Source organism: Protopterus annectens, chromosome 9.part0, assembly GCF_019279795.1.
Source record: "Protopterus annectens isolate FY-2018-M chromosome 9.part0, PAN1.0, whole genome shotgun sequence".
Classification (NCBI taxonomy): domain Eukaryota; kingdom Metazoa; phylum Chordata; order Ceratodontiformes; family Protopteridae; genus Protopterus; species Protopterus annectens.
This window is the reverse complement of record NC_056743.1, coordinates 898770460-898797531: the sequence shown is the minus strand read 5'-3', so window position 1 is coordinate 898797531 and position 27072 is coordinate 898770460. Positions and strand designations below refer to the sequence as shown.

The 27072-nt window shown below is 42.2% G+C and overlaps 1 protein-coding gene across 1 annotated transcript in view; it reads left to right on the top strand.

Annotated features, from left to right (window-relative positions):
* LRP1 (LDL receptor related protein 1) overlaps positions 1-27072 on the top strand; it is a 2772300-nt gene that overhangs the window by 1076479 nt on the left and 1668749 nt on the right. Inside the window, exons 15-17 of the mRNA XM_044083629.1 lie at positions 959-1084; positions 6230-6370; positions 7992-8117. Coding sequence (XP_043939564.1) covers positions 959-1084; positions 6230-6370; positions 7992-8117 — 393 coding nt within the window. The remainder of the gene's footprint in view (positions 1-958; positions 1085-6229; positions 6371-7991; positions 8118-27072) is intronic.

Genomic DNA, 27072 nt, shown 5'->3' with positions numbered 1-27072 from the left:
TAGGTGAATGCAACAAATGTACCCATTTGGAGTTTGTAGGTAATGTGTTAGGACATGTTAGTGTACCGGGCAGTTAATACCTCTCTCCACTGGAACTGAGTAACACTGAGTACCATGTCATCCTTTGTGTCCTCGGCAAGAGTGAATTGAGAGACCAGAATGGGGCTAACTTGACTGTGTTTTCATGCTGGAACCTTGTGCATTGGAGCTCACATTGTTCAAAAAGTAGAATGTCTCTGAAGCAGGTAGCAGTTGAGATAGGTGGTGCCTGAAATAGTCTATTTAGAGCAGGTAGAAACAGTATAATTTTAAATGAATAGTAGTAGAGTGCATGCTACTCCTGGATAAAATGCATGATTTAACCTTAGTCTTTTGTAGAAAATGATCTAAAAGCTGATAATAGAAAGCATGAAAGGGTGAGACTGGATTTAGTGAGGCAGGTGCCTGAGGATAATTACAAGCAGGTTAAAGTTCATCTGTTTTCAGAAGCACAGATTTAAGTGAATTTGAAAGCCTGCCAGCTGAAGCAAGCAGCACAGACTACAGGTTACAGGCCTGCCAAATGGATAAGCTGTATGTACAAGAGTTGCATTTAGGTAGAAGAAAACAGAAGCATTACTGCCGTGGTGAGTGAATGTACTGAAGCCAAAAGTTGATGACATATAACAGTAAGGTATTCTGTGCTAGAAGTCGAATGCAGTGGGATTGAAGATGTCTAGTGTAAGTTAATAAGAATGCTTGAATGAATGTGATTATGGTAAGAATTGTGTAGCAGTGGAAATTGTGAAAATTAAGAGGAGGTTTGTTTTGACTGGAGTCTGACTCTAAGGGTGCTAATTAAATAGAAGCAGTAGGGATAAGTACACTAAGAAATGAAAATGCATTTTGTGCTATTTTGGTCTGACTGGTGTTTGCCAACATCCATTGCTTTACATGTTTATTGACTCTTTGTTTGAAGCAGGTTCCAATGCTTGCCGTGTCAACAATGGAGGGTGCAGCAGCTTGTGTCTTGCAACACCGGAGGGAAGGCAGTGTGCCTGTGCACAGGACCAGCTTCTGGACGTCGACAGTGTTACATGTAAAGGTACAGTGCGATGCTTGTTTTGAGAGTATCATTGTAAGGATGCGTTAAGCACTGTTAACATTGTTTAATTTGATTTTCACTGCATCAGCTTTGAATAGGTTAAAGACTGTTATATAGGGTTGGTTTCAGATTGTTGGAAATTTCTGCTTGCAGTACGTATATCATTAGTGTCGTGTGCGTGCTTGTTTGCATCCCCACAGTGAAAATCTGTCATGGGCTAGCAGTAATGTCTTTTACTTTTTTGCACAATAGTCCATTACTGCTTTATATTTGGTTGCCATAGTTAATTCTAGCCTCTGAAGTACTTACAGTCTATTTTTTTCTTTGTATGTCTTTTCCTTCTGCCTTGCCAAACATCAAGCCTCTCCTAACCCAGAGTTGAGGATTGTCAACAGGCTGTGCTTAGTAGTATTTCTGAAGTACACACTAAATCCAAACCACCTTTGCAGAATACTCTTAGTACAAGAATTTTCTCCCTTTGTTGGTTTTCCTGTAATGCCGTAAAACACGCACGTGTTCCATTTCCAGTGTAAACGAGCTTTATTTATTATAAGTGCTTTTGTCCAAAGACTCAGATCAAAAATTATTCTACATTATCAGTGCTTTTATAGAATTTCAAGGGACGGAGAGGCATGGGGAATTTGAGCCAACTGATGGATGGTGTCCTTGTTGAAAACAGTTGGTAGAAATTGCAAGCTGTTTAGCCAGTCAGAGAAAAACATTAGCTATCTCTGTGACAGGCAGCCGTTGCTTCCTCATTAGACAAATTACCGTTAATGGTTATCTCCAGGTTCAAGTGTTGGGAACTATGAAATTGGCTGTGTGTGAAATTCTTCCTACCTCATCCACCAAAATATTAGTTTCCTGAAAAACACAGACATTAAGAGACATGAAAATAACATTCTCCATTAATATACCCATAAAGTTATTTTTTTTCACAAGGAAAGGGAAATTGTTACATATAAAATTTGACAGTCTGCTTTTACATGACTGTTCTTATTTACAAATAGACAGACTGTCTCTTGCACATTGTGTTTAATGTGTTAGAAATAAGGCGATTGTGGACCACTGCCATGAAACCTTTTTATCTTCGTTATATGTCATAAAGTGTAAAAATGTCCGCTCTTGTCATGATGTTATCAATAGACATGAAAGATAGTGATATTTCCATGACTGGAGAATGTGGTTACTCATACATGCATCAGCGGTTCTCCAAAATCACTGAGAATACAATGGAGAAAAGCTGGCCTGGTTAATTAGTTAGAAGCCACGAGTGTAACCAGTTAATCATATGCTTTTTTGGGTAGAATTGTGAATCCGTTAACTATTTTCTTTGCAGTCATGATGATTTAAAGGGGGGGGTTGTGAACCACCAAAATGCTATTTAAGTACCGCACATAATATATTTTGTAATAGAGTAGTTAAAAAAAAAATGGAGATGGAAAAAGTGCAAGGTGTTTAAACTTGTATTGCAGATACCACTGTGTGTAGCAGCAAACTCTGAAGGCCAAGCTAGTAATCAGTAAACAGAATTAGCCATGTTGTAGTTTGCTGCCATATTGCAAAATCCCTGACATTCCAGGGGATATTCTTACTTGCAGCCTGAAACTTTTAACTGATGCAGACCGGAGTTGTAGACTAAAAAGGGGAACTTAATGCCCCAGTTGTTTGAGGGAAAAACTCACAATGCCCCATCATTTAAGCTACTGTTGTCACAAAAAAATCTTTGTTGTGGAGATGGGCTGTCCCAAAAGCTCTTCTCTGTTGTCACAGTTCTGAATTTTGGTTATGAAAATTAAATAGCAGTTGGGAGGGGGGGGGGTCATAAAATACCACAAACAGAACTGGATTGAGTTCCTTGTATGGTATATTTATTTGTAATCATGCTATTTCAAAGTCGGAGATAAAAAAATGCAAGGTTTCTAAAGTGGTGATTTTTTTTTTGCTTTTTCTGCTGTGTAGGAGAAAAGGGAGCCACAGGCCCACAACTGTTTGCAAATCCTGAAAACCTGACTAGAAAGAAATTACCAGGAGTTACCCTCTATATAGTTTGGCACCACCTTAAAGCCTCCCTGACTGCCATGTCATGGAATCATAGTTTGCAACCAGAATATCTGGCCACTACATATATAAGTTAGAGAAGCAATAACTGTTATGCCTGACTTGTGTAAGGATGTTTGTAGTACCTTGTAATTAAGCTGCAAGTGTAAACAGTTTTTATTTTAAGTTGTTTATGTTTAAAAGCCAAAACAGGGCTAGCAAATATTAATTGTAAACATAAGGAATTCTTGGGGAGTGGGAAATGTGAAACAAAAGGTAAAATCTTAAGGGAACATTTCTTCTACTAAAAAAAATAGTGCCATGTACCCCTTTAAAACATGAGGCTGTGGGGATCATCAGAGGGGAGGACCTCACCATCCAGAAGGGGCTGTCATCCTGGCAGACATAATGGTATGTGCTCTATCACTTGTATTCCAGCAAAGGGGAAGCTTCTGCAATTAGCTTAACCCCACACCCTGGGCAGATGGGGATGAGCTACTCACACCACCTGAGAGACCCACAGTACCATCCCTTTGCAAATCCGTGGTCCTACTCAGGTGCTCATTAGAGATACCATCTTATGATGGCTTGGTGGTCTGAAAGCACAACCCCAGAATGCCTACTATGCTTTGCCCCTCCTTTGCCCTCCAACCAGCATGGGTACTCCAGTCCTTCCTTGCCTATGTCATTAGTCACCTGAGATGCTAATTTAAACTTAGGATGCCTAGACCATAGTCATTCTTCAATGCCAGCGGTGCAGCAAGTACTCCAGTTATGTGTCACCATCGTCTCTGTTAACTACCTTTTTTTTTCTCTACGACATCCCTTCTGGGTGTCCGCACTAATCCAGCTGCTGTGATGCACAGTGTTTAAGTTCTGAGTGTGCCATTAATGAACTGAGATAAAATACTTAGTCTGGGTACTAGAGGGTTGACCATGGAAAAGGACTGAGTGACCATTGGTCTGCCTTCAAGTCTCAGGGTGTCCATTTCCATTTTGGCTCTGGATTCTTCTATTGTGAAGATGTGTAGGTACTGTCAAGACCATTCAACCAAGCACATAGCACAGCTGCACAAACACCCTTATATCTGCTTGACTGCTAGGGAAATGGCACACTTTTGTACACTGGTTTACCTTCAAGTGACATTCCATGTTTTTCCTTTAGTCTCACCCACCTCAAGTCCCCACGTGACTTTTTTTCTAACATTAGGCATGCAAGGGCTTGATCCTGCCCCCATCCACACCAGCCAGCACCCTGGGGGTATCTCTCATTGTATGAAAACCACATGTACCCATATTGTAGGGCCTGATGACTCTGTTAGAGAAGGTGCCACTTAGTTATGAAGTTCTAGCCATTAGGCTTCAGGCAGTTGTTTGAAGTCAGGTTAGACTTGTCCATTTGGGTGCACACTTGTCCATCAGGAAAAAAAAGTTCAGTTTAGATGCATACTCCATCCCATGAAAATGGCAGATTCTTGTTGCCTTCCATTTATTCCCTTTGAGTCCTCTTTTTATCATAGACTTCTGAAAAGAAAGTGAAAAAGCGTATATTTCTCACACCCACCCCATTAGTAAAGAATACTGTCGTTTTGGGTTATCAAATCACAGGTGATGGAGAAAACTGTCATAGTTTTAGCCAGTAGAAGTGATTCTCCATCTGGCAGTCTGATAAGCTTTAATTACTTAAGTCAATCAGCTTGCATGTAGTCCAGCTGTATGTTTCATCGCTTTTTGACCATAATGACTTTGTAAAGGGCAGATTGTAGCTGAATGTAAGCTGGTCAGGTAGCCCTTAAAATTCGGCATGCCTTAAGTTCATAGGTAGCTATTAGATGTGCAGTCCAGGAGACCATTAATGAGCTTGCTCCAAATGCCCAATTATCCCAAAGTACTGTCTGGTTAAGTGATCTGTTCAAAGTCAATACAGCACTCAAATGAAGACTGAGGGAGTCAAACACTGTACCATAGGGAGTAGCTCATTACCATTTCTCATAGCCTTAACTCTCTGCTTCAACTTTTGCCTTTGAAGAACTAGTTCTCTTCATTGGGATGTGAGCTGTATGACTGGCAGGCTTGCCCATCTTCTCCACGTGCATACTGGTTTAGTGGTGCTAAATATTTGTTTCTTGGAGAAAAAGCTTTTTTTTGGTGGTTGTCATATTTGCTTACAGGATTTTAAGAGATGAATGCCCATGAGAAACCTATGTGGTCGTTCAAAAAGACTGAGTGTCCCTTTAGGGCAATCCTTTTTTCTTCCTTCTAAAAGTAGTGATACAAAAATAGTAATTAAAATAATCCACTTTGTTCTCCGGTTTCTAAGCCGGGACATAAAACACTGAGGGGAAAAACCCGTTTCACACTCTCAGGGTGCCCATTCCACTTTGGTTTTACTTGAATCAGTTGCATGATGGGAATAAATACATTCTTACCCTTATCAGTTTATATACGAGTGCCCTTCTTGGTGGGCTGCAGCTACTCTTCTGCTGCCCCCTTTTGCTTGAACTGCCCTTCCACATAGTAGCTACTGGAGTTTCATAATCAGTCTGGCAATCATATATTTGTATGCTAATTGTAAGATGTCAAGGGTTCATTTTTTTCACTCCTTATGCTGACATAGTGGCTGGTGACACAATGTTTCAGGGAAAAGTTCCATTGTCATCCTTGTGTGTGCTTTTTTACCGTATGTGCCATTTTAGGGCACCTTTTATCCTGAGAGTTGTAGCTTCAGGAAAAGGAAGAGAAGATGAACTTGTCTCATGGATCTACCTGGAGGGCTAATCTCAGTGGTAATCTCATGCAGTGACGATGTCTGTTAGTTTCTGATGGTAGTACAAGGGTTGTTGACATTCTGTGCATCTCTGAGGACTTTGCAAAAAGTTGTACTTATTTTGCAATATCAGATGTGTACATTTTAGACTGATTAGTTTGTTGTTGGCTACTCTTCATAGAAGCATCAAATGGCATATGGCAGTTTAGAATGTGCAGACTGGCACTGATAAGTTTTCACTTGAAGGTTGTACTTATGTTCTGGACACCTGTATGACATGTTTCCTCTTAGTAGTTTGTGCATTTCATTTATACTTACATTTTTCTCAATTGTTTCAGCAAATCCCATGTATGTACCACCACCCCAGTGCCAGCAAGGAGAATTTGCCTGCAAGAACAATCGCTGTATTCAGGAGCGTTGGAAATGTGATGGGGACAATGACTGCCTGGACAACAGTGATGAAGCACTAGAACTCTGTCGTAGGTTTTGCATTATCCATTTTTTTTCTTTTGTAAGCTGTGTTAAATTGAAGCTTTGCCCTGAATCATTTTAGTAGTGAAAACATCATTGTCTCTCTCTGACTCTCTCTCACACACGCACACACACACACACACACACACACACACACACACACACACACACACACACTCTCTCTCAACACACACTCTCTCTCAACACACACACACACACACACACACACACTCACACTCACACACACACTCACACACACACTCACACTCACACTCACACTCACACTCACATACGCTTGGCAAGTGACATTTAGTCAGCGTTTGGTGGGGGAACTGTGAATTCAGTTCTTGTTTAGCATAACATTTCACTTCATGCTGGCATTTTTTTTAAGTACTTTGTCAAAGAAACCAAATTTCTTCTGAGCTTAGTTGATTTTGCGTATAGATTTGTTGCTCATCCAATTTTAGACCATGTTGTTTGTGGGGGCCAAAATGTGAACATGCTTGTCACGATAAAGGTGTCCTAGTAGTTTTGCCTTTGCTTAGTGGCTGTTTTGCTTCCACATTGTGTATTGTATATTTTGTATATTTTTATTCTAGAAGATAACACAGGCAATCACAGTTTGTTAATTTCCATCGTAAATGTGTTAGTGGTAGCATAGAGATGGAGAAACCTGATGACAGCAGTTTAAAATGCTTACAGGTATGTTAATTTCATTGTAAATTTTGTGCGGCTTTTCATTGCAGAACATAGTTTCAGAGGCTTTTGTATTCTGATCATTGAGGATCAAATTTCTATTTGAATTTTCTTCCAGAGCCCCTACACACACCCCTTGTAACTGAGCAGTAGCATCAGTACATAGTAACTGGGAAATGCAGATGACCCGTTTATGTATTTGACTTGTCCCCATGCCAGACTTGTGGTGACATCACAGAGTTGCAGAGTATGGGGGCGGATAATCTAATCGGACAGCTGAAGAATTTCAGCAACTATCAATTTGTTTTGTTGAAAATCGGAAACTTTTTCCAAAAAAAAAAAAGAAAAAAGAATTTCAGCAACTACCTTATGCAGATTGTGTCCCTCATTATCTGGGGATAGAGAAAATGAGTATTGTTGCCATTTTGGTGTTTGAGATAAAAGACTATAGTTAAAATATGCTCTTGAGTTTTATGACACCAGCATTGATTTTTATATGATGACACTGTATTAAGACCACTTGCTTCCAATAAAATACTTTTTTGTAGTCTAAAAGCATATTTTAAGCTATGCTTTTGCTGGTACATTGTATAGTCCAGACCATATTTTGGATTGGCAGCAGTTGAGAAATGCCCTATACCCACCACACACATGCACACACACACACACACACACACACGCACACGCACACGCACACACACGCACATGTGTAATAAAACCCTAAGTAGTGCTTCTGGTTATTCCTCTGATCTTAGTTGTTTTACAATATACCTTGAGATGTTTCTTATTTAATCTCGTCTCATTTTAATATTGGTGGTAAGTCAGTGGACTTCATGACTAAATAGTGTGACACTGGATGTATCCTTGCAAGGTCTGTTTTGATTGCACATTTATTCACTTTTGTTTGTTACCTGCTTTTGCTTTGGTTTATAGATCAACACACTTGCCCTTCAGATCGTTTCAAGTGCAATAACAACCGCTGCATTCCAATCCGCTGGCTGTGTGATGGAGACAACGACTGTGGCAATGATGAGGATGAAACTAATTCTACTTGCTCAGGTAAATAAAAAAAAAATAATCCTACAGGCATTTAATTCCCACTAAACTTTTCTGACTCTTTTAGAATTTTGTAGACAGTTTTATTGAGTCAGTATAGCTTATTGACAGAAGTAATGCAGTTATAGTTTTTTTCCTGAACCTTTGAGTCCACAAATCAAATCTGAAGTGTAGCCAAACTCTCTAGTGTGTTATGTGATATGGTGTTTTGTAATATAGGTAGAGTTTCTTTAGTAAAGTCACTATTACTACTAGCTGTGTTTGTTAAGCAGATTGGTAAAGTTACCTAACATGCTTTCCAATCTGTTCTTTACTTGAGTCTAATGTAACTAACAAATAATAGCCTCATCATTTCTGATTTGCTAGACTTTATAAATCTTTTTTATACAGCCTGTAGTTCTATAACTATCATTAACTAATTGGTTGATATGATTAGAAAAACTCAAAGCTGGATCTACCCATATACCCAAGTCCTATAAATGAATTTACAGTTTTTGTCACTGTGTGCTGTGTTAAATGTTCACCTTTCAGTTAGTCTCCCAGATGTCATATTTAGTTTTAGATGTATTTATTAGCATATTATTCTCCTGTGCCCAAATGGTAAATCTAGGCAAGTTCTTTTGCAGATATGCCCTACCTGTAATACATCTGCATACAGATGTACTGGGGGGGGGGGTATGAATTATGAAGTGTATCACAGTACTTGGGAACTGTCTGTAGAGGCTTACAGTTACTTGCCAATATTACCAGGGCATATTTCAGAGTTGCTCAGGATTAACAGCTTGACATGACACTTTTCATGTGTTGTTTGCTTTAATAGGATTGAGATTCTGATGTTTGTGGGTTATTGGCTACAAGATCAGCCAGTATCATAGCCTTCAGGAGAACGTGAGACAGATTTTTGTGATCTTTCTTTCTCTATCTCACGGAGGTGCATTGAACTTGTATTGAGAGTAATAAATTAAGAAGAGGATGGTGGGGGCAAAGCCCAAATGCGTGTTAACAAGAATGTTTGTCCCATAGAAAAAAAAATGCATTTTTTTTCTTTTTTGCTATGTGCCATTGGCTTATAATCTGGCAAGCTTGGGTCTGTGTGTTTTTAATCTTGCGTAGTCAGGCTGTCAGTTACAGGATACTGTTGAACATCCAATGTTTCAAAGAGATTTCATGGATATGTCTGTGTACCACCATCTGAAGAAAAATGTTATCACCGCAAAAAAGTATGTAGTAACATTTAAACAGTTTCATAACATGGTATAGACATTTGTCAGTTTTTAGTTTTTGCAAGTTCCTATAAACTTTAACCAATACCAGGAATGTTGTGCCCCTAATACTTGACCTTTTTCACAGTTTTTTTCTGCTTCCCTATAAAGGGTTGTATCTCAAAGATGGTTTGACTTATTATTGTGACGTTCATTAATTTATTCATTTATTTTCCAATACCTGCTTTGCCTTTTTTATTTAGAGGCACAGGGGAGAACTGAACTAAAACAGAAAATCTGTCCTGTATAGGATGTTGGCATACCTCTCAATCTCTTACAGAAAGAAATCTAGACAAAGCCATAAATAAAAGTGGGACAAAGGCCCAAAATAGGGACAGTTTTAAAATATTGCTCTTACAAACTTAGAAAGTTGATAGAATAACAGGTTTTACATTAGCATGAATTTTTCTGAAGGGTATGAAGTCTGAAACTCAAATGTATGTCATTATTTTTAACTTCAGTCTTCAATGATTTGCCACTAATTTGCCAGACAACCACAATTGTATAAAAAATGGACCAAAATATGAGGCAAAAATCTGGGCAGTCTGTGAAAATCTGTACAGTTAAGAGGTATGGATGTTGGTCATTCTCACACATAATAATCACATAACTGAATGCATTTTAGGGGAGCACCTGTCAACGTGTCTATGGGATATGGTAGGAAAACAGACACCCTAGTGAAAATCTTAATACACACTCACACAGGGAAGGTAACACAGGAATCATGTTATTCCTGTAAAGGCAGTTTCATTGCAATCACTTTTGCTTGGGTAAATAACACTAAACACCACTTTAATTGAAAAAGAAACCTTACTCCTTCCCTTTTTTTTTAAGGTTCATTTTGATTTTTGTTTTTGTTGAAATCTGTACTAGATGCATGCACTTAATTCCTTCTTTTAAGTTGTACAGGGGATGGTAGTTTTGCGTGTGCAGCTGTGGGGTTGTTATTTAAAGGGATGTGTGTGTAAAGCGGCGTGCCTGACTTAGTGCCTGTCACCGTGTGTCCCAGCATACTTTAGCCCCATCCTTAGGCAAGCCTATTAGCACTTGATCATCTAAAACAGTGTAGCAACTGTGTCTTGTTTACTGGCAACCCACTTCTTATAATATATGAGAGGTGCACGCCACTCTCAAAACTGGAGGCTAGTCTCTCCATTCCACCCATGGAAGGTAAACTGCACTACAACAGTGCAGCATTAGCACAGTTCCACAACATTAGTTCTGCATATGCTGAGGGAGTAAAGAAATCTTTCCTCAAGCCTCTTAGACCTCCTAGGCATCTGGTAGCTTACCTCAGCCACATAGCCAAAATGCCACCACAACACCCACATGCACACATTCTTACTCAGAGTCACCTGTACGGCAAGCCTATACTGTTAACTTATAGCCCAGAAATGTCTTGGTCATTGGTGACTGTGGTGTACAGCATACAGACACAATATTTAACAGGTTGCCAAATGACAGTGTGACAACTCCCTCACAGATGCTAGGATTAGCCATGTAATTTGGTCCATTAAGTTTCTGCACCATCCCAGATATGATTATGACCTAGTAGTTGCCCCTGTGGGAGTGAGCAGTCTTGGGGCATTCCACCTTGAAAGAGATGCAAAAGGTCTCTGCTCATATCTTTGGAAAAGCAAGGCCCTGGCATTAAATAGTATTTTCACAAAGATAAAATAATTGGCTTCAGTAATTGGCTAGTGAATTGTTGTCATTCTAGTAGAGATCCCTTGTGTGTGTTTGCAAGGATTGAAATGGTCAACAGACATCCCTCTGCTTTGCAAGGAATCCCCTGCATCCTTCCCCACTTGGTTTTAACGTACTGGGTTAAACTTTTACTACTCCATAGTGCCTTTCTTAGTCGGACTTCAGCTGATGGACATTCCAGTATAGCAAATTCCACTCCAGTGTTAAGGAAGCACTGCTGAATGCTAGGAACCTAAATAATGAAATGTTTGAACTTAAGGCCTTCTCTGCCCTTTAAGACATCTCCATTTGCTTTATTAATGAAATGTGGTTCCAGTCCACTGATTACAGTCCCAGTGTTGCAGGGTGGTACCCTGTTATGCGTTCAGATCCACTGGCAGCTGTAGAGGAGTACCTTACGTTTATTTGTAACCCCATTATCTCACTAGATTCCACATGATGATAACCTGGAACTGGTCCAAGTCCTAGTTACACTTGATAACTTTATGCTGTTATAGCCAGTTATACAATGTCATGTATGACCCCTTCAGAACTTGCAGAACGCCTTAACCAATTAGAAAACTTAACCATAAAACCAAATACTTCTCTTATGGGTGATTTCAACTCTCCTAAACTGGCAAACACGTATGGTCAGTTACAAATGTGTTTAGAGATTTTCTGATATTTGTAAATGCCCTTGACCAGTTGGTCCCACTGCTTGCATATGTGTTAATTTTCTTGGTCATGTCCTCACAAATGTTTCCTCTTGTTGTAATACGGTTCCTACTCAGGTCTGTCTCAATGAATAATTAAATGTCATCAGCAAACGACTAGTAGAATATATTTTCTTTACAGTGATGTCTCCCAAAACGGGAGCATGTACACAGAGGATAACAAAGTGACTATAATTAATCCCTGAGATGCACTGCACTCCATCAAGTAAGGACCCAGTAAGTTTAAACCAGATAACACTTGTTAAGTGGTTAAGAGGCAGTCGACTTAAAGATAGTACCCGAGAACCCACAACGTACCCTTAGAAGTTCAGTAAGGATCCTACGGTCCAGAGGGCCAAAAGCCACGGAGACATCAAATAGGGACCACAAATGGAATATTTATGTTGATCTCTCATTATCAGAAATATTAACTACTTTAGTGTGCGTTGTCTCCATGTTGTGCTTTGATATAAAGCCTTAATGACAGTGATCCAATCAGTCATGCGATATGAGATAAGAATTCAGATTGTGTAGACCGAATTCTTAGTAGCCCTTCCAACAAATGGTTTGATATGGGATGATAATTTTCCAGGAGGTTGGCATCTAAAGATGGATTCTAGAGGATCAGAGTAGTCATGGTCTCTCGTAATATTGACAGTAATATTGTTCAGATTGTTTACAAATTGAGACTGGGATAATTGTACCTAATGAATCGAGACGTGATCTTACCAGCTGCATAATTTCTAGAATAAACGATGCAAAAAAACGGATGCATAGCTAAAAGTATATTCATAAGCTTGCAAGCTGTGTACAGTCATCCTTGATGTGAAGGCTTTTGAAGAGAAGCTGCAACCAGGCATGTGTACATAGGTTAATACTAAGCTTACAGCTAGAAAGTCCACTTGAAGCTACCCATGCAGTGATGAGAGTTGACTTGTTCACATTTGGGCAGAAGGTCATTTACACTAATACCAGGCTTAAATTTGCCATAAAAGTGTGTTACCCACTCTTCCCGATTTGTTCAGACACCTTGCCTATCATGTTGCATCTAAACAAATGTTGGGGGCATGTGGTTGTTCATGTTGTGCAGTGAGGTGATATGCCTATTCCACTGGGACCTAGCTAGAGGAATTACAACATTTCAGCTGCCAAGTGAAATTGACATGCTAATTCTTCATTTCTTGGAAAAGGAAATTTCTTGGATGCCTTCCTGCCATTTATGCTTATTGTTTGTCCTGTGGCCAAAGTTCATGAAGGAAAGACCAGAACAAATTGTTATATATCTAGGTGGTTGAAATGGGAGAAGTTTCATGGTCTTAGTTCATGTGATACAGTAGACTGTCCTTGTCCTAGCCAGAGGGGTATACTACAGTTTGTGGGACAGCTGGCTTTGCTCAGGGTCTTGCTTCTGTTTTAGATTCTCTGATCCTGTTGGATCTTAGAAATGGTTGTAGTTTACTGGAAGATTGCTACTAGAGACACCCGTCTAAATTGGAAGTGAGTCTGCCTTTGGCTGCGACAGTACATGGTGCTGCTGTAGTACATAAGCTTATTGGTCAGACTGACCCCTTCTCATGCTGCATAATAATTTGAAACTTAGATGTCCTATTCCAGTGTTGCAGTATTCTACATGTGGGTTTACCCTTCTTCCTTCCAATTAGTCTGGCCAGGATTCAAAAGATTTTCAGTCCCTCTAGGTGCATTGGATGTCTGACGTGGCAGCAGAAGCATGGGCCATAAATGTGACTTCTGCATGCACCAGCCCTCAGAACTTTTCAGTTACCAGTCGTATGTCAAGTGCTCCTGCTTCTCTCTGACGTCGGATCAAGAAAATTCAGTTAAGCATCCTGTTGAGGATCCTTTCAGTCCTACTGTTTTTCTCATATAGTCTGTTCATGTCATCTGGAAAGGGCAAGTGTAAGTGTGGCCGGCAGATTCCCCACAAAGACACCCACGATCACTGTCTCTTGTTTAGGTAGCAAACACGACCACGAGAACTGCATTGCTTGCCAGTCTTTCATCCCTAAGACCTTACGTTGCCGTCTTCAGGCCTTGCACCTGTACCTTGAAAACCAACGACTAAAACAAATAGCATTAGGGATGGAGGCCGTGTATGATGCCCCGTCGGAACTGCCAAAAAAGAGGGACAAGACCCTGGGGCCTACTTCTTCAGCTGCGCCTCTACCAATCATTCCTCAGTCTGTGGCCGACATTGGCTTGACATAGGATTTGGCTTCTGCCAGTGTGGATAAAGCGGGTACCTCGGAGGAAGCCGCACAGTCTTGAGTTGACGGCACGTCCTTAGAGGTTTTACCAGCATCTACCTTAGACTGTGGTGGTGAACCAGCACTTTCTGCGGCTACGTTGGATGCTGCAGCCGCCATCCCTATGCCTTACTTGAAGTCGTCGCCCAGCCAGACACCAGCTAGGCTTCTTAAAAAAAAAAAAAAAAAAAGAACATTTAACTCCTGCTTCTGAAAGCATGCCCAATTGGCAGGCTTTCAGCCAGAGTTTATGTAATGCTTTCTTGGCCCTTAGGCCTACTACTACAGGAACCTCTACCACTCCTTCTCCCCTCCTAAGTCCTAGACCTCTAATTCCTGAAAGGAGAGTAGAAAATTTGGAGGAGGAGGAACTCTCTGACTCGTCAGAAGATTCCCTGTCCTACTCCTCTCAGATCTCTACACCCCTGGGATATGGATCTCCAGAGGAAGGCCCTATTGAGCCTGACTCCCCAGTGGAAGATCTAACCTTTGGGAAGACTATCAACATGATGAAAGACCGCTTTAAGTGGGAAGCCTCCAATATGACGGAAGTACAAAAGAGGTTTTATGAACTTATACAAATGGACTCCCCCCAGTCCTTCTGCCATTCCCCCATTCAACCGGCCTTCCTGGAAGCCTATGCCTCTGCTTCCATCAACCCTGACTCCCAACCTCAAGCCCCTCAGAGAGCATATGAGACTTTACAAAGTCCCTGAGACAGAGAAATTTCTGATAAAATGCCCTTCATCTGACCCAGCCACTATCTCCATTTCTACTGATAGGGCTTCCAAGCTGCTCCTTACCACTACCATTCTCCCACCTGACAAGGACAGCAAGACAGTGGAAAAGTTGGGCAAGAAAATATACTGCATCATCTTTTGCATTAAGAAGGTATTCATGGCTACATCTTCAGCCCCTCCCTGATGACTTCAGGGCCAAACTTATTGATGCTCCTTTGGATCACTCTGCCCTGTTCGGTGGAAAAGTGACTGACCTCTTTAAGTCCCTGCAACAAAAAGGCAAGGAATTGCAGGACCTTAAACACCTGCTAGGCTCGCCCATCCCTAAGTTCCACAGGAACTACCCAGCCAAGACACAATTCATCAGAAAAACCTCTAGGCCTTCGGCTCCCCCCAGGTCCAGGAGACCCCCTAGAAGACAGGCTCCTCCGGCTAGAGCTTCTCCTTCCTCCAGCCAAAGGCCTCCATTTCAAGATAGGGCAGGTAATGTCTGACTACTTGCCAAACTCTTTTCCCATCCCTCCTACATCCCTCCCCCTGTCTGCCCGTCTCTCTCACGGTCTCCCTGCGTGGTCTCTCATTACCTCAGACAAATGGGTTCTGTCCATCATACAGAACGGTTACTTTATGACTTGGATCACCCCCCCCCCCCCAACAAGGTTGGGCATGCCTCAGCCTCCCCCCAGTCAGCTTCCCTTCCTTAGGTGCTGTAAACCTTACTAATACAAGGTACTATAGAATAAGTGCCTACAGAATCAAAAAGAAAAGGATTCTACTCCAGAATCTTTCTGGTACCCAGAAAAAATGGACCACGGAGGCCTAACCTAGACCTCTGTCGTCTCAATCCCTTCCTAAAGGTTCCTACCTTCAGGATGCTCACATGTCCTACCCTCCTCCTACCCAAGGATTTATGGCAACCATAGACATAAAGGATGCCTACCTCCACATAACAATAAAGCCCACCTTCAAGAAATATCTCAGATTTCTGGCAGGCCCATCGCAGTTTCAGTTTTGTGCCTTGCCATTTGGGCTTTCCACTGCTCCCAGGGTATTCACAAAATGTCTGGCTCTAGTCATCGCTCACTGCAGGACAAAGGGCATCCAAGTATTCACCTACCTAGACGACCTTCTAATTCAGGCACCCAATCAGAAGACTCTTCTTTTTCATACCCAGGCCCTTCTGCACCTCCTGCATTCTTTGGGTTTCCTTGTAAAGTTACCAAAATCTCACCTGGAGCCCGCACAGCACATTGTCTTTCTGGGCTGTAGAATCAGGACAGACCTTATGAATGCCTTCCTACCACCAGAGAAGGTGATGTCTCTGTCACACCACCTACTGGAAGTCCTTCAAGCTTCAGAATTGACAGCAAGGCAATTTCTGAGACTTCTGGGTTACATGGCAGCCACCATACCCATGTTGCCCCTAGCGAGACTGTACATGAGAAAACTACAATGGTATCTTTGATCAGTGTGATCTCAACACTCCCATTCCCTAGAGTTCAGGGTTTCCCTCCTTCCCTGCTTGAAGCAGGAATTGGAGTGGTGGGTGGAACAGATGACAAAGAACACCCAGGCTTCCCTCTTCAAGCACCCACACCCTCCCAGACTGTGCATACGGATGCCTCAGATCTGGGATGGGGAGCAAACCTATGACTAAAGTGCATGGTTTGTGGACAGACAGACACAAACTAGAACACACAAACATCAGAAAAATGAGAGCAGTTCTCCTTGCTCTACAGGCCTTCCCACCTTATCTAGAAAAAGGCCTTCTCAAGATATTCACGGACAACACCACAGTCCTGTGGTATCTCACCAAACAGGGAAGGGCAAAATCTTACTGCCTGTCCAGAGTAGCTCTGCAGGTGTGTTATATGGCCATCTCACAGGAAATTTCCCTACAGGTAGCCTACATACCCTCCCTTCACAACTCACAGGCAGATCACCCAAGCAGAACCATCTCAAACAGCCAGGAATGGATTTTTTAAAGAGATGTTTTCCTGAATCTGGTCCACAGGTGGGGTATACCTCAAACAGACCTGTTCGCCTCCTCCATAAACAGGCAACTCCCTGGTTACTGCACTAGGGCACACGACCCCAAGGCACTGGCAACAGATGCCTTCTCAGTGCCCTGGAAGGGGAAATTTCTGTATGCATTACCCCCTTCCCCTTAATTCAGAGGGTACTGCTGAAAATTCAGCAGGACTCACCAAAAATCTTGCTGGTGACTCCCTACTGGCCAAGACAGCACTGGTTGAACCTCCTCCTTCATTTGTCCAAGGGCAATCAACACAAGTTACCCTCTCAGTGGACCTGATCACATAGCACAAGGGGACTCGGATTCACCCATAGTGGGAATCCCTGCAACTCACCCTGTGGCTATTAGGATTCTGATCCCCTTCAGACACCTGTACAACGAAGATGTGCAAAATATCCTGCAGGAGGCCAGGAAACCCAACACAAGAAAATCCTATCTTTCGAAGTGGAAAAGGTTTTCTATTTGGTGTCACAATAGACAACTGGACCTGCTGTTAAGCGACATTCCTCTAATCCTGTCTTACCTATGTGAACTAATGCAGACCAGACTGGCTTATTCATCTTTAAAAGCACATTTGTCTGCCATTTCTGCCTGTCTACCTATGGACCCCCCACTTGCATCTAGACTTCTGGCTAAACTTCTTCTCAAAGCGATATTACACGTGAAACCTCCCAGGAGACCCCCCCACCCTCCCTGGGACCTTAACTTTGTATTAGAGAAACTCACTTTAGCCACCTTTGAGCCAGCAGACACGGCTCCCATAACATTTTGCATATGGAAACTGTTTTGTTGGTAGCCCTGACCTCAGCCAGAAGGGTCTCAGAGCTGCAAGCTCTTGTGGCTACACCACCCTTCTTAGTCTTCCACCTTGACATGGTGACTCTCAGGACCAATCCTTCATTCACACCCAAAGTAGTGAATGACCTGTCCTTGAACCAGGCCATTGACCTGCCTACCTTTTTCCCCAACCTGCAGGGGGATAGTGAGAGAGTACTTCATTCCCTAGATGTTCACAGGCAACTTAGGTTTTACCTACATAAAACCAAGCCCATTAGGAAATCAGACCAATTGTTTGTCTCCTTCCACCCCAGGGCTCTGGGGAAAGCCATGACCAAACAGACAAAATCGGCCTGGATTTCCAGGGCCATTTCATTCTGTTACCTTCACCATGGGAAGACCTTGCAGGCCAATGTCAAAGCTCACTCCACCAGAGCAATGGCCTCTTCTGGAGCCTTCTTTAAAGGACTAGATACCAACCCCATACTTGAAGCAGCCACTTGGTCCTCTGTGCACACTTTCACCAAGCACTGCAAGCTAGACCATATCTCCAAAGCCTGGGCAAGATTTGCCAGGGCTATCCTACATGGATTCCTAGAAACCTCTTCTAGGCCACCACCCATTTCTCAGTGAGCTTTGGTACTCACCCACATGTAGAATACTGCAACATTGAAATAGAAGGACATAGGAAAGTTGTGTAAAGTCTTACCATAACCATAGATGTCCTTCTTTTCCATGTTGCAGTATTCCTTCCCTCCCATCTTCCCCTCCTATCAGGTTGCACTTGTTCTCCTGGGTGACACGGGACAGGCTATGCCCTTATAGGACTGGCTCCAACTGGGGCTTTTTAGGTTCTGAGGGCTAGTGCGTGCAGATGTCACATTTATGGCCCACATTTCTGCTGCCACGTCAGACGTCTGACGCACCTAGAGGGACTGAAAATCTTTTGAATCCTGGCCAGATGAACTGGAAGGAAGAAGGGTAAACCCACATGTAGAATACTGCAACATGGAAGAGAAAGGCATCTATGGTTATGGTAAGATTTTACACAACTTTCCTTTATTTCATGGTCTGAGTGCATGTGTCAGCTTTTTCTTCCTGTTGCGGCTCTATCTTGGACAGGATTGTAGCCTTTGATTAAGGCTAAGTGGAAGAATGTTGATGGGCTTTAGCTGAACAGGTAAAAAACATATAGAAGAAAAGAAATTAATCCCAGCAAAAGAAAAGTGGCCTAGATAAGGGGCTTCTGTTACAAACTGTACAGTTTGTGGAATGTGTACCCCAGAGCACTGCTGGAACTGTTAAACTCTTAAGGCATTTAAACACCATTGATTGGAAAATGTGCTTAAAATGGTGTCTGTGTGCCTATGTTAAGTCACAGGAAACCACAGTGTTCCCAGGTTACTGACCATCAGAGGAGTCTTCCCACAAAACTCAAATTGACTCCACTAGTAATCCAGCCGATACACCTTTCCCATTTTGCACATGGGGTCGGGGTTATTACTGCAAAAAATGACATTAAAGGCATTCTGAGATAAACTTTTTTATAAAGAATCCACCAAAAAAAAATCAACTGGAACAGAAATCCAAGCAAAGTAAGTGGTTTCTACCATTGTTAGATTCATTTGCTTTGGTCTTCGGCTTCCTAGTCAATTGTTTATTCTTTTTTTACAAAGAAGTTATGACAGTTACCTACGTTTTCATAACTGCATTAATTTTATAAATGTTGTGTGACCCACAGGTGAGCAAGTGATGCTGTTTTATACAAAACATTAAGGCACACAGTGTTGCCAGTGATAGTTGTCATCTATCACTCATGATTTTGTAGATTAATATTGTTTTGAAATGATATGAACATATATGCATAATTTGCATGGATACTCCAATATCATAAAACATTACCCTACACCTGCCGTTATAAATCATTGGAAAGCACTCATACAGATGAAAAATCAGTCCTGCACATTTACAGATATAACCCTTTTTGACCATAATGCTAGTTGTTTTTAAATGAAATAACATTTTCTTTCATGAATGTGTATTTTAATGTCAGCATCTACAGAATACCTTTGATACTAATACCAGTGTATAACCCATTGTCTAATGAAGAGCTTTCGTATTTTACATTTTTGTGCCTGTCACAACTTATCAGATATTATAAATCTTATGAAGTACGTTTTCAGTGAAGGATTTTCTAGAAAGAGTCTCAGGAAGAAAGTAGTTTCTTGGCTTAAAAGGCCTCAGAAAGTAAGGGGGTTAATTAGCCTGTTGTTGCTCTTGGTTTAATGAATTAAGCTTTAGTGAGGTGTCATAATTTAATGAAGTACTCTGTGCAGACAGTTTGATACATAGCTGCACCACATTTCCATAGTGCAGCATTTTTATCCCAGCTGCTATTATTGGAACTGCTGCACTTTGTCACTAGTGACTGTGAGCAAGCCGAAGAAAGTGAAGTTTTAGTGACAACAGTAGTGACTATTGTAGGCAATTTCTAAGGAGTTTAAGAAGGTGTTCATATTTATTTAATGTCCATATTGAGATAGGTTAGCTGCGGTGGTGGTGCTGCTGCGGTAGCGTTATCGCCTCACAGTTAGACGTTGCCCGTTCGATTCTCAGTTAGAGCGTCTTCTGTGTAGCGACATGCGTGAATGGGCATTCCTTCGTTGAAGGTTGTGCGTTAGGCCCGGCAAGCCAGTACGGAAAAATCTACTGCCAATCATTAGCGGACCGGAGTTCCGCTGTGGCGACCCCTAACCGGGAAAAGCCGAAAGACACAAACAATTGAGATAGGTTAGCTAATATGTCGTGAAGCAGGAACATTTAGTTTGGATGAGTAAGTGCTACATGTTCGGGTTAAGACTGCTAAGTGTGTCTGTGTGTATGACTGAGCAGAGGTTTCATTAACTGTGTAAATTCTTATAGAACCATCCTCTGTCCATCATTTTCTTAGCTGTCCCTGGTGAATTTTAGTGGTTTAAATGCCCTTTAAAACAGTGTTTGACACAAGCTGTATTCTGATATGAAGGTAAAAATTCACATGAGTATGTAGAGTATTTTGCAGAACATTTTAAGGTAACTAAGAATTTTACAGTTGGATGACATGTTTTTGTCTTGTCAATGTCAGAATTCGACCAAGGGAAACATGAATGAAATTTTGCACAGCTTTGGAAAAGCTTTCAAGAACTCTTACAGTTGGAAACTGGAAAAATATTGTAGCTTGGTTTCTACTGTACTCTCTATTCTAAGTGGTATTTTATTTGTTTTAGCTCTTACTAGCTAATTGGGACTGCCATACGGACTAGGTGTTGTTGTTGGTTACTTCTGCTGCTTTCTCCAGTGCATGTTGCACATGATTAATTGTGAAATCATGTGGACATTCTTTTCCATCGGGCTGTTTTCTCCATTAGCTCCAAATGAAAGTGCTCTGAATTGTGTATTGTTTTGAGAATTTTTTGTGTGTTAATACAAGTTATTGTTTCAAATTCCGATAGTTGTAAGTGCAAGTCCTGCAATTGCAGGACCGACTGTAAGAAACTGGGATCTCTGAGATATGTGATCACTTAGTATATGTAAGCAGTGGTTTATGGGAGGGTCCCCCCCATGCACACACATTGGGGTGTGCAGGGGGTCAAGCCTCCTTTCAAAAATAACTTTAAAGGAAAGCATTGATTGTCAGTATATGTTCTTCTCTGTTATTTTCACAGTGTTTTTTCATAAGTGCATGTCTCACAGTTTTAGGACTTGGAATTACAATAGGGAGGTGTTAACACTATTTTGTTTTTGCTGACTGCCATATGTTTGTGTTCTTTGCCATATCTTCCAAAGACTTAAACTACCTTTTATGTTTGTTTACAGATAAAGGTTGAATTGTTTTTGGAATAAATAGAGATGTCCTTCGTGTTTCACTGTTGCAGTCATTACATTTGGGTAATCCTGTTGGCAGGTTGCCCTCAGCCGGCCTGAATTCCAATGTCTTGGGTCCTGCGTCGGCTGCTGTCACCCCTTCCCTGACGTCAGGTCGTCAGGGGTATAAAAGAAGCAGCCGACGCCATTTTGTTCAGTCTTTCTTGCCATACGGTGCCCGAAGCACCTGCAGGACTGCATGGATAAGGCAATCCCAAGCAAAACAAAGACTCTTTGTACCAAAGGCAAGCGTCCACTCTGGTGGACCCCAGCCATAAACAAACTCTACAACAAAAGGAGGAAGCTACTACAAGATAGAGCAAAATCCTTAAAAGGTAAGACACCCTTGATCACTATAAGTAAAAAACTAAGAGCTCTCATAAAATCATCCAAAGCAAATTTTGAGAGAAAAATAGCTAAAGACTCAAAAGACAATCATAAGGCCTTCTTTAGCTATGTTAGAAACCTGGGAGGAAACTCCCAGATATGCTCAGAACTAGTTCAAAATGATGTGAAGATTACTGATCCTACAGACATTGCCAACATACTGGCTGACAGGTTCAGTGCAAACTTCTCCCCTCCCCAAAAGGAGAGATCTCTATCACAAGCGATTGCAGCCCCCCAAACATCTCCAACACCCAAGTGAGAACTGCTCCCTCCAAAGCAAAAAACACAGCATCCATGGGACCTGATGGTGTCCCCGGCTGTGTGCTCCACGAACTCAACGAGGAATTAAACCCACAGCTAGGACAGCTGTTTAATCATAGTCTTACCTCTGGATACGCATTCCAGGAGTGGCGCACTGCAACTGTGGTCCCACTTCACAAAGGCGGTGCCTCCACCGACCCTGGAAATTACCGGCCCATTAGCTTGACAAGCCTTATCTGCAAAGCCATGGAGAGGATCATAATGGACCTAATAAATAAAGACATAGGGAATTTGCAGACTTTGGATCCATCCCAGTTTGGCTTTGTCAAAGGCAGATCATGCCTTCTAAACTTGGTTGACTTTTTCGAAACAGTCACCAAAGCCATTGATGAGGGAAAGGCAGTCCATACAGCCTACCTCGATCTGGCGAAGGCCTTTGATACAATACCCACTCGGGTATCATTGAAAAACTCATCAGCTTAAATGTTAACCCATACATCACAAGATGGGTTGCAAACTGGCTGAGTGACAGAACCCACAGGGTCAGAGTTGCTGGCGCCATGTCAGACTCAAAGCCTGTCACAAGTGGTGTACCACAGGGCTCAGTCCTGGGCCCACTCTTGTTTGGCATCTACTTTTCCGAGTACAAGCAAACACAGGAGGGTTATGGCTGACAAAGTTTGCAGATGACTGCAAACTGGCCATAGTAGAAAACACATCTGACACAGATATCCTTCAGAAGGGTCTCACAGAAGCGGATAACTGGTGCCAGAGCCATGGCCTAAAGTTAAATGCCAAAAAATGCATAGTCATACCCTTCGGGAAAAACAAGGTTACCCCTAGCTACCAAATAGGTGGCAATCCACTGAGTACAGAAGAAGTTATCAGGGACCTGGGGACCCAGGTTGATAGCAGTCTGTCATTCGACACCCATGTAGCTAAAGTAGTTAGGAAGACCTTCTACATTGCCCACCTTATCATGAAGGGATTCTCATCTAGATCAAGGGAGGTCATAGTCTCCCTATACTCATCACTCATCAGACCAGTGATTGAGTACAATGCCCCATTCGGAATGTATCTGACCCGACACTTGCAGCAGCTGGAGAGGCACAAAAGTTCCTCACCAAAAGGATAAAGGGTCTCAAACATCTGTCCTATGCTGCCCGACTGAAAGAACTCCAGCTCTATTCAGTCGCCACCGCTTGCTCAGAGGTGACCTTTGCCTAACATACAAGGCCATGTCAAACCCAGATTTGATGAATATGCTTCACCTCAAAAAATCTAGATCCGTCAGAGCCACAAGGGCGGGAGACTTAAACCTCGACACGGCTATTAATAGGACGTGCTGGAGGGATAGATTCATCACCCAAAGACTCCCTATGCTGTGGAATAAAATCCCGGTATATGTGAGGCAGAGCACCTCGCTGGCCTTGTTCAAGAGAAATCTTGACCAATGGATGGGAGATCGCAGATATACCCCAGGGATTACCTCAGTGTCACTGCTCAACAGAGGCACAGCAAAATAATGGGTATAGTTCCCCATACTAAAGGGGTGGCGTAAGCCACAAAACTATGGGCTAGGCTTGTAAATGCCCTCGGGCAGATAGCCTAGTATGAACCTATGAACCTATGAACCTATGAAGCAAAAGCAGTTCGCAAGTGCCGGTCGGCCGACTCCTGAGATTTTCATGTTTGAGTTTCAGATCCGAAGTCTTAAATAAAGCTAAGTACCCCGTTGGGGAAACTTTTTTCTTGCTCCAGACCGATGTCAGAAAAAGTTAATAATTGTATTTCTTTTGGAAAGCAAATACCTCATAAGGATTTTCATTGTTACTGTATTCCTTGCCTAGGCCCTGATCACAACGTTTCTGGTTGTCGGTTTTGTGCTAGATTTAACCAAGCAACTATTAAGCATCGGTATGATTTTGCTTTAAACTTTTTTGGACGCCGGTTTAATTGTCCTGAAATGTTGTCGGATAACCATCCGACTACCGGAGTTTACAAAAAAAACACAAAGAAAAGGACAGAGAAAAACAACTGTGGCCCAAAACCGACAACGAAACTTCTCTTAAGCCAGTTGCCGGTTCTCAGTGAGGCACTTTCGCAGCCGCTGACGCCCACTATTTTAGAGTCACAGGCCGCTACCGACTCCCACGTGGAGTCGGCCATGCCACTGGATACTCAAGGTATTGGAGCCTCGGACGCTAATCCCTCAGATGGGTCTGGAGCCGCTGAGCAGGTACCGGCTTCTGAGGGTGTATTCAGACCTAAACATCTTTACATTAAAACAACTTCAGCTTCAAAGGCAAAGACTAAAGCATCTTCTAAAGCAAGGAAACAAACTCAAGAGCCACGTGGACAGGCCTCTATGCCCAAAAAACAGATACTCAAAATGGCCGAAGACTTGATTACCTTGATCAGGGGTTCCCATCCCCATCCTGATAAGAGGCCTAGGCAAGACACTGACTATGAATCTTAAGATCAGGTTTCTATTTTTTCTAATTCCTCTTCTGATCAAGAATATTCTCTTCTCCCCCATGAGGATTCTGATGCTGAAGAATCTATACCTTCAGCATCTCCTCCTGAGGATTATTCCTTTGGGGAAACCTTGCATACCATGAGGGAGCATTTCCACTGGGAGAACCAAGATTTTTCAGAATCTAAAAAGAGGCTCAGGGATTTTCTTTTACCACCTCAGCACAGGCCTCTAGCCATTCTACCTGTGTTAGACATTGTAGATGTGTTTTCGGAGTCTAGTCTGACCCTTGACTCCATACCGCCAGCTCCTGTTAAGCCTGACCGATATTACAGGGTTCCTGACTCACACAAATTTCTTTTTTAAAAACCCTGCTGCTGACCCAGAAACTATTTCACAGGGTCCAAAGGGAGTTAAGGCTTCCACTGCAAAAAACCCAACCCCCTCTGACAGAGATTCAAGGGCACTGGATAGATGGGGGAAAAAGGTTTACACATCTGCAGCTTTGGCTATAAGGGCCTTAAACTGTCAATTTCATATGCTTAAGTATCAGCAACATGTCATGGGATTGCTTAAACAGAAAATGTTAAATTCTGCATGTGCAGAAAACAAGGAAATGCAGGATTTATTGTATGCAGCAGAACAAGTTGGAAAACATACTTTGCAATGTGGTTTTGATTCTTTGGAGGCCTCCTGCAGGGCCGCAGTTACTGGTTCTGTAATTAGGAGGTATACTTGGTTAAAGGAACAAAATCTGCCTGATCATGTTAAAGTAAAATTACTAGATGCACCTTTACAGCATGATACTTTGTTTGGTGTTAAGGCAGAAGAGGCGTTAAAGAAAATGGAGGACAAAGCTAAATCTATGCAAATTGTCAAAGATTTTTTTACAAGTACAGCCACCTAGGTTTAGTAGACACTGGCCTACAAAAAAATTGGTCCTTTCCTGTGTCAGACAGACCTCAAAGGGCCAGATCCAGGTGACGTATGGGCAGATCCCAGGCGCAAGGTTCTTATAGGCCCAAGCAATGGGGTGCTTCTACCTCCAAAGCTGGAGAAGATAGATCACAAACATACAGAAAACAGTCCCAATGACTTCCCCCTGCCTGCACCAAGCACTTAACTTCTGGCAGCACCCTTAGGGGGAAAATTAGTACTTTTTGTTCAAAATTGGCACATCATAACCCAGGACAAGTGGGTTCTAAACATAGTGTCACAAGGCTACAAGTTCCATTTCCATACTCTGCCAAAGGCAAGCGGCTGGCCAGATCTGCCAAAAAATCAATGGGCAGAGGCACAAAAACAAGTCTCATCCCTCATGGACATGGGGGCCATTCAACAAATACCAGAGCAAGAGCAGGGACAAGGATTTTACTCAAGATTGTTCTTGGTACCCAGAAAGGACAAGGCCTGGAGGCCGATACTGGACCTATCTATTCTGAACACTTTCCTGGATATTCCAAAATTCAAAATGTTGACTTTGCAGCAGCTTCTGCCCATGCTGGGCAAGAATGCTTGGCTTGTGACTTTAGACCTAAACGAGGCATACCTGCATGTTCCAGTCAGACAATCATGCAGAAGATACTCAAGATTCAAGGCTGGTTCGATGCATTACCAATTCTCTCCACTGCCCTTTGGCTTATCTACTGCTTTATACCCCTGACAACCTGACGTCAGGGAAGGGGTGACAGCAGCTTATCTACTGCGCCCAGGGTCTTTACAAAGTGCCTGGCACCAGTAATTGCATTCTACAGACAGAGGAATACAAATATATCCTTACTTCGACGACTGTCTCATTCAAGCAGAGAACAAGGACATTCTTCTTCAACATCTGGCGTTTGTGAAAAGACTTCTTATATGCTTAGGGTACACAGTCAACAAAAAGAAATAAAAACTAGTACCCTCACAAGAGATAACATTCCTGGGTGCAAGCTTGAATACAACTGCCCAGATGGCTTATCTCACACCAGGCAAACAAAGGCAACTGACTACCTATTTCAAAATGTTGGCAACAAAGGCCCAGTTATCTGCAAGAAAAATTCTGCAGGCTTCATGGCATCCTGCATCCTACTAATTCCACATGCAAGACTGCATATGAGGAAACTTCAATGGTACCTAAAAAGTGTTTGGACTCAACATTGCCACAACCTGGAAACAGTCATTACTCTCATTCCCTGCCTGCAACAGGAGTTTTGATGGTGGGCAAAGGCTTGTCACCAGAACAAGAGACAGCCATTCACATTACTTCTAGCCAGGCAGACACTAAGAAAGGATGCATCAGACTATGCCTGGGGAGCCCACATGGCAGGAAGATGCATTCAGCACACATGGTCCTCAAACCAAATGCATCTACATATCAGTCAAAAAGAGATGTTAGCTGTTCAAAATGCTCTGACAGCCTTCAAGGACCTACTTCATCCGGGACAACTGCTGATAAAGACAGACAACACCACG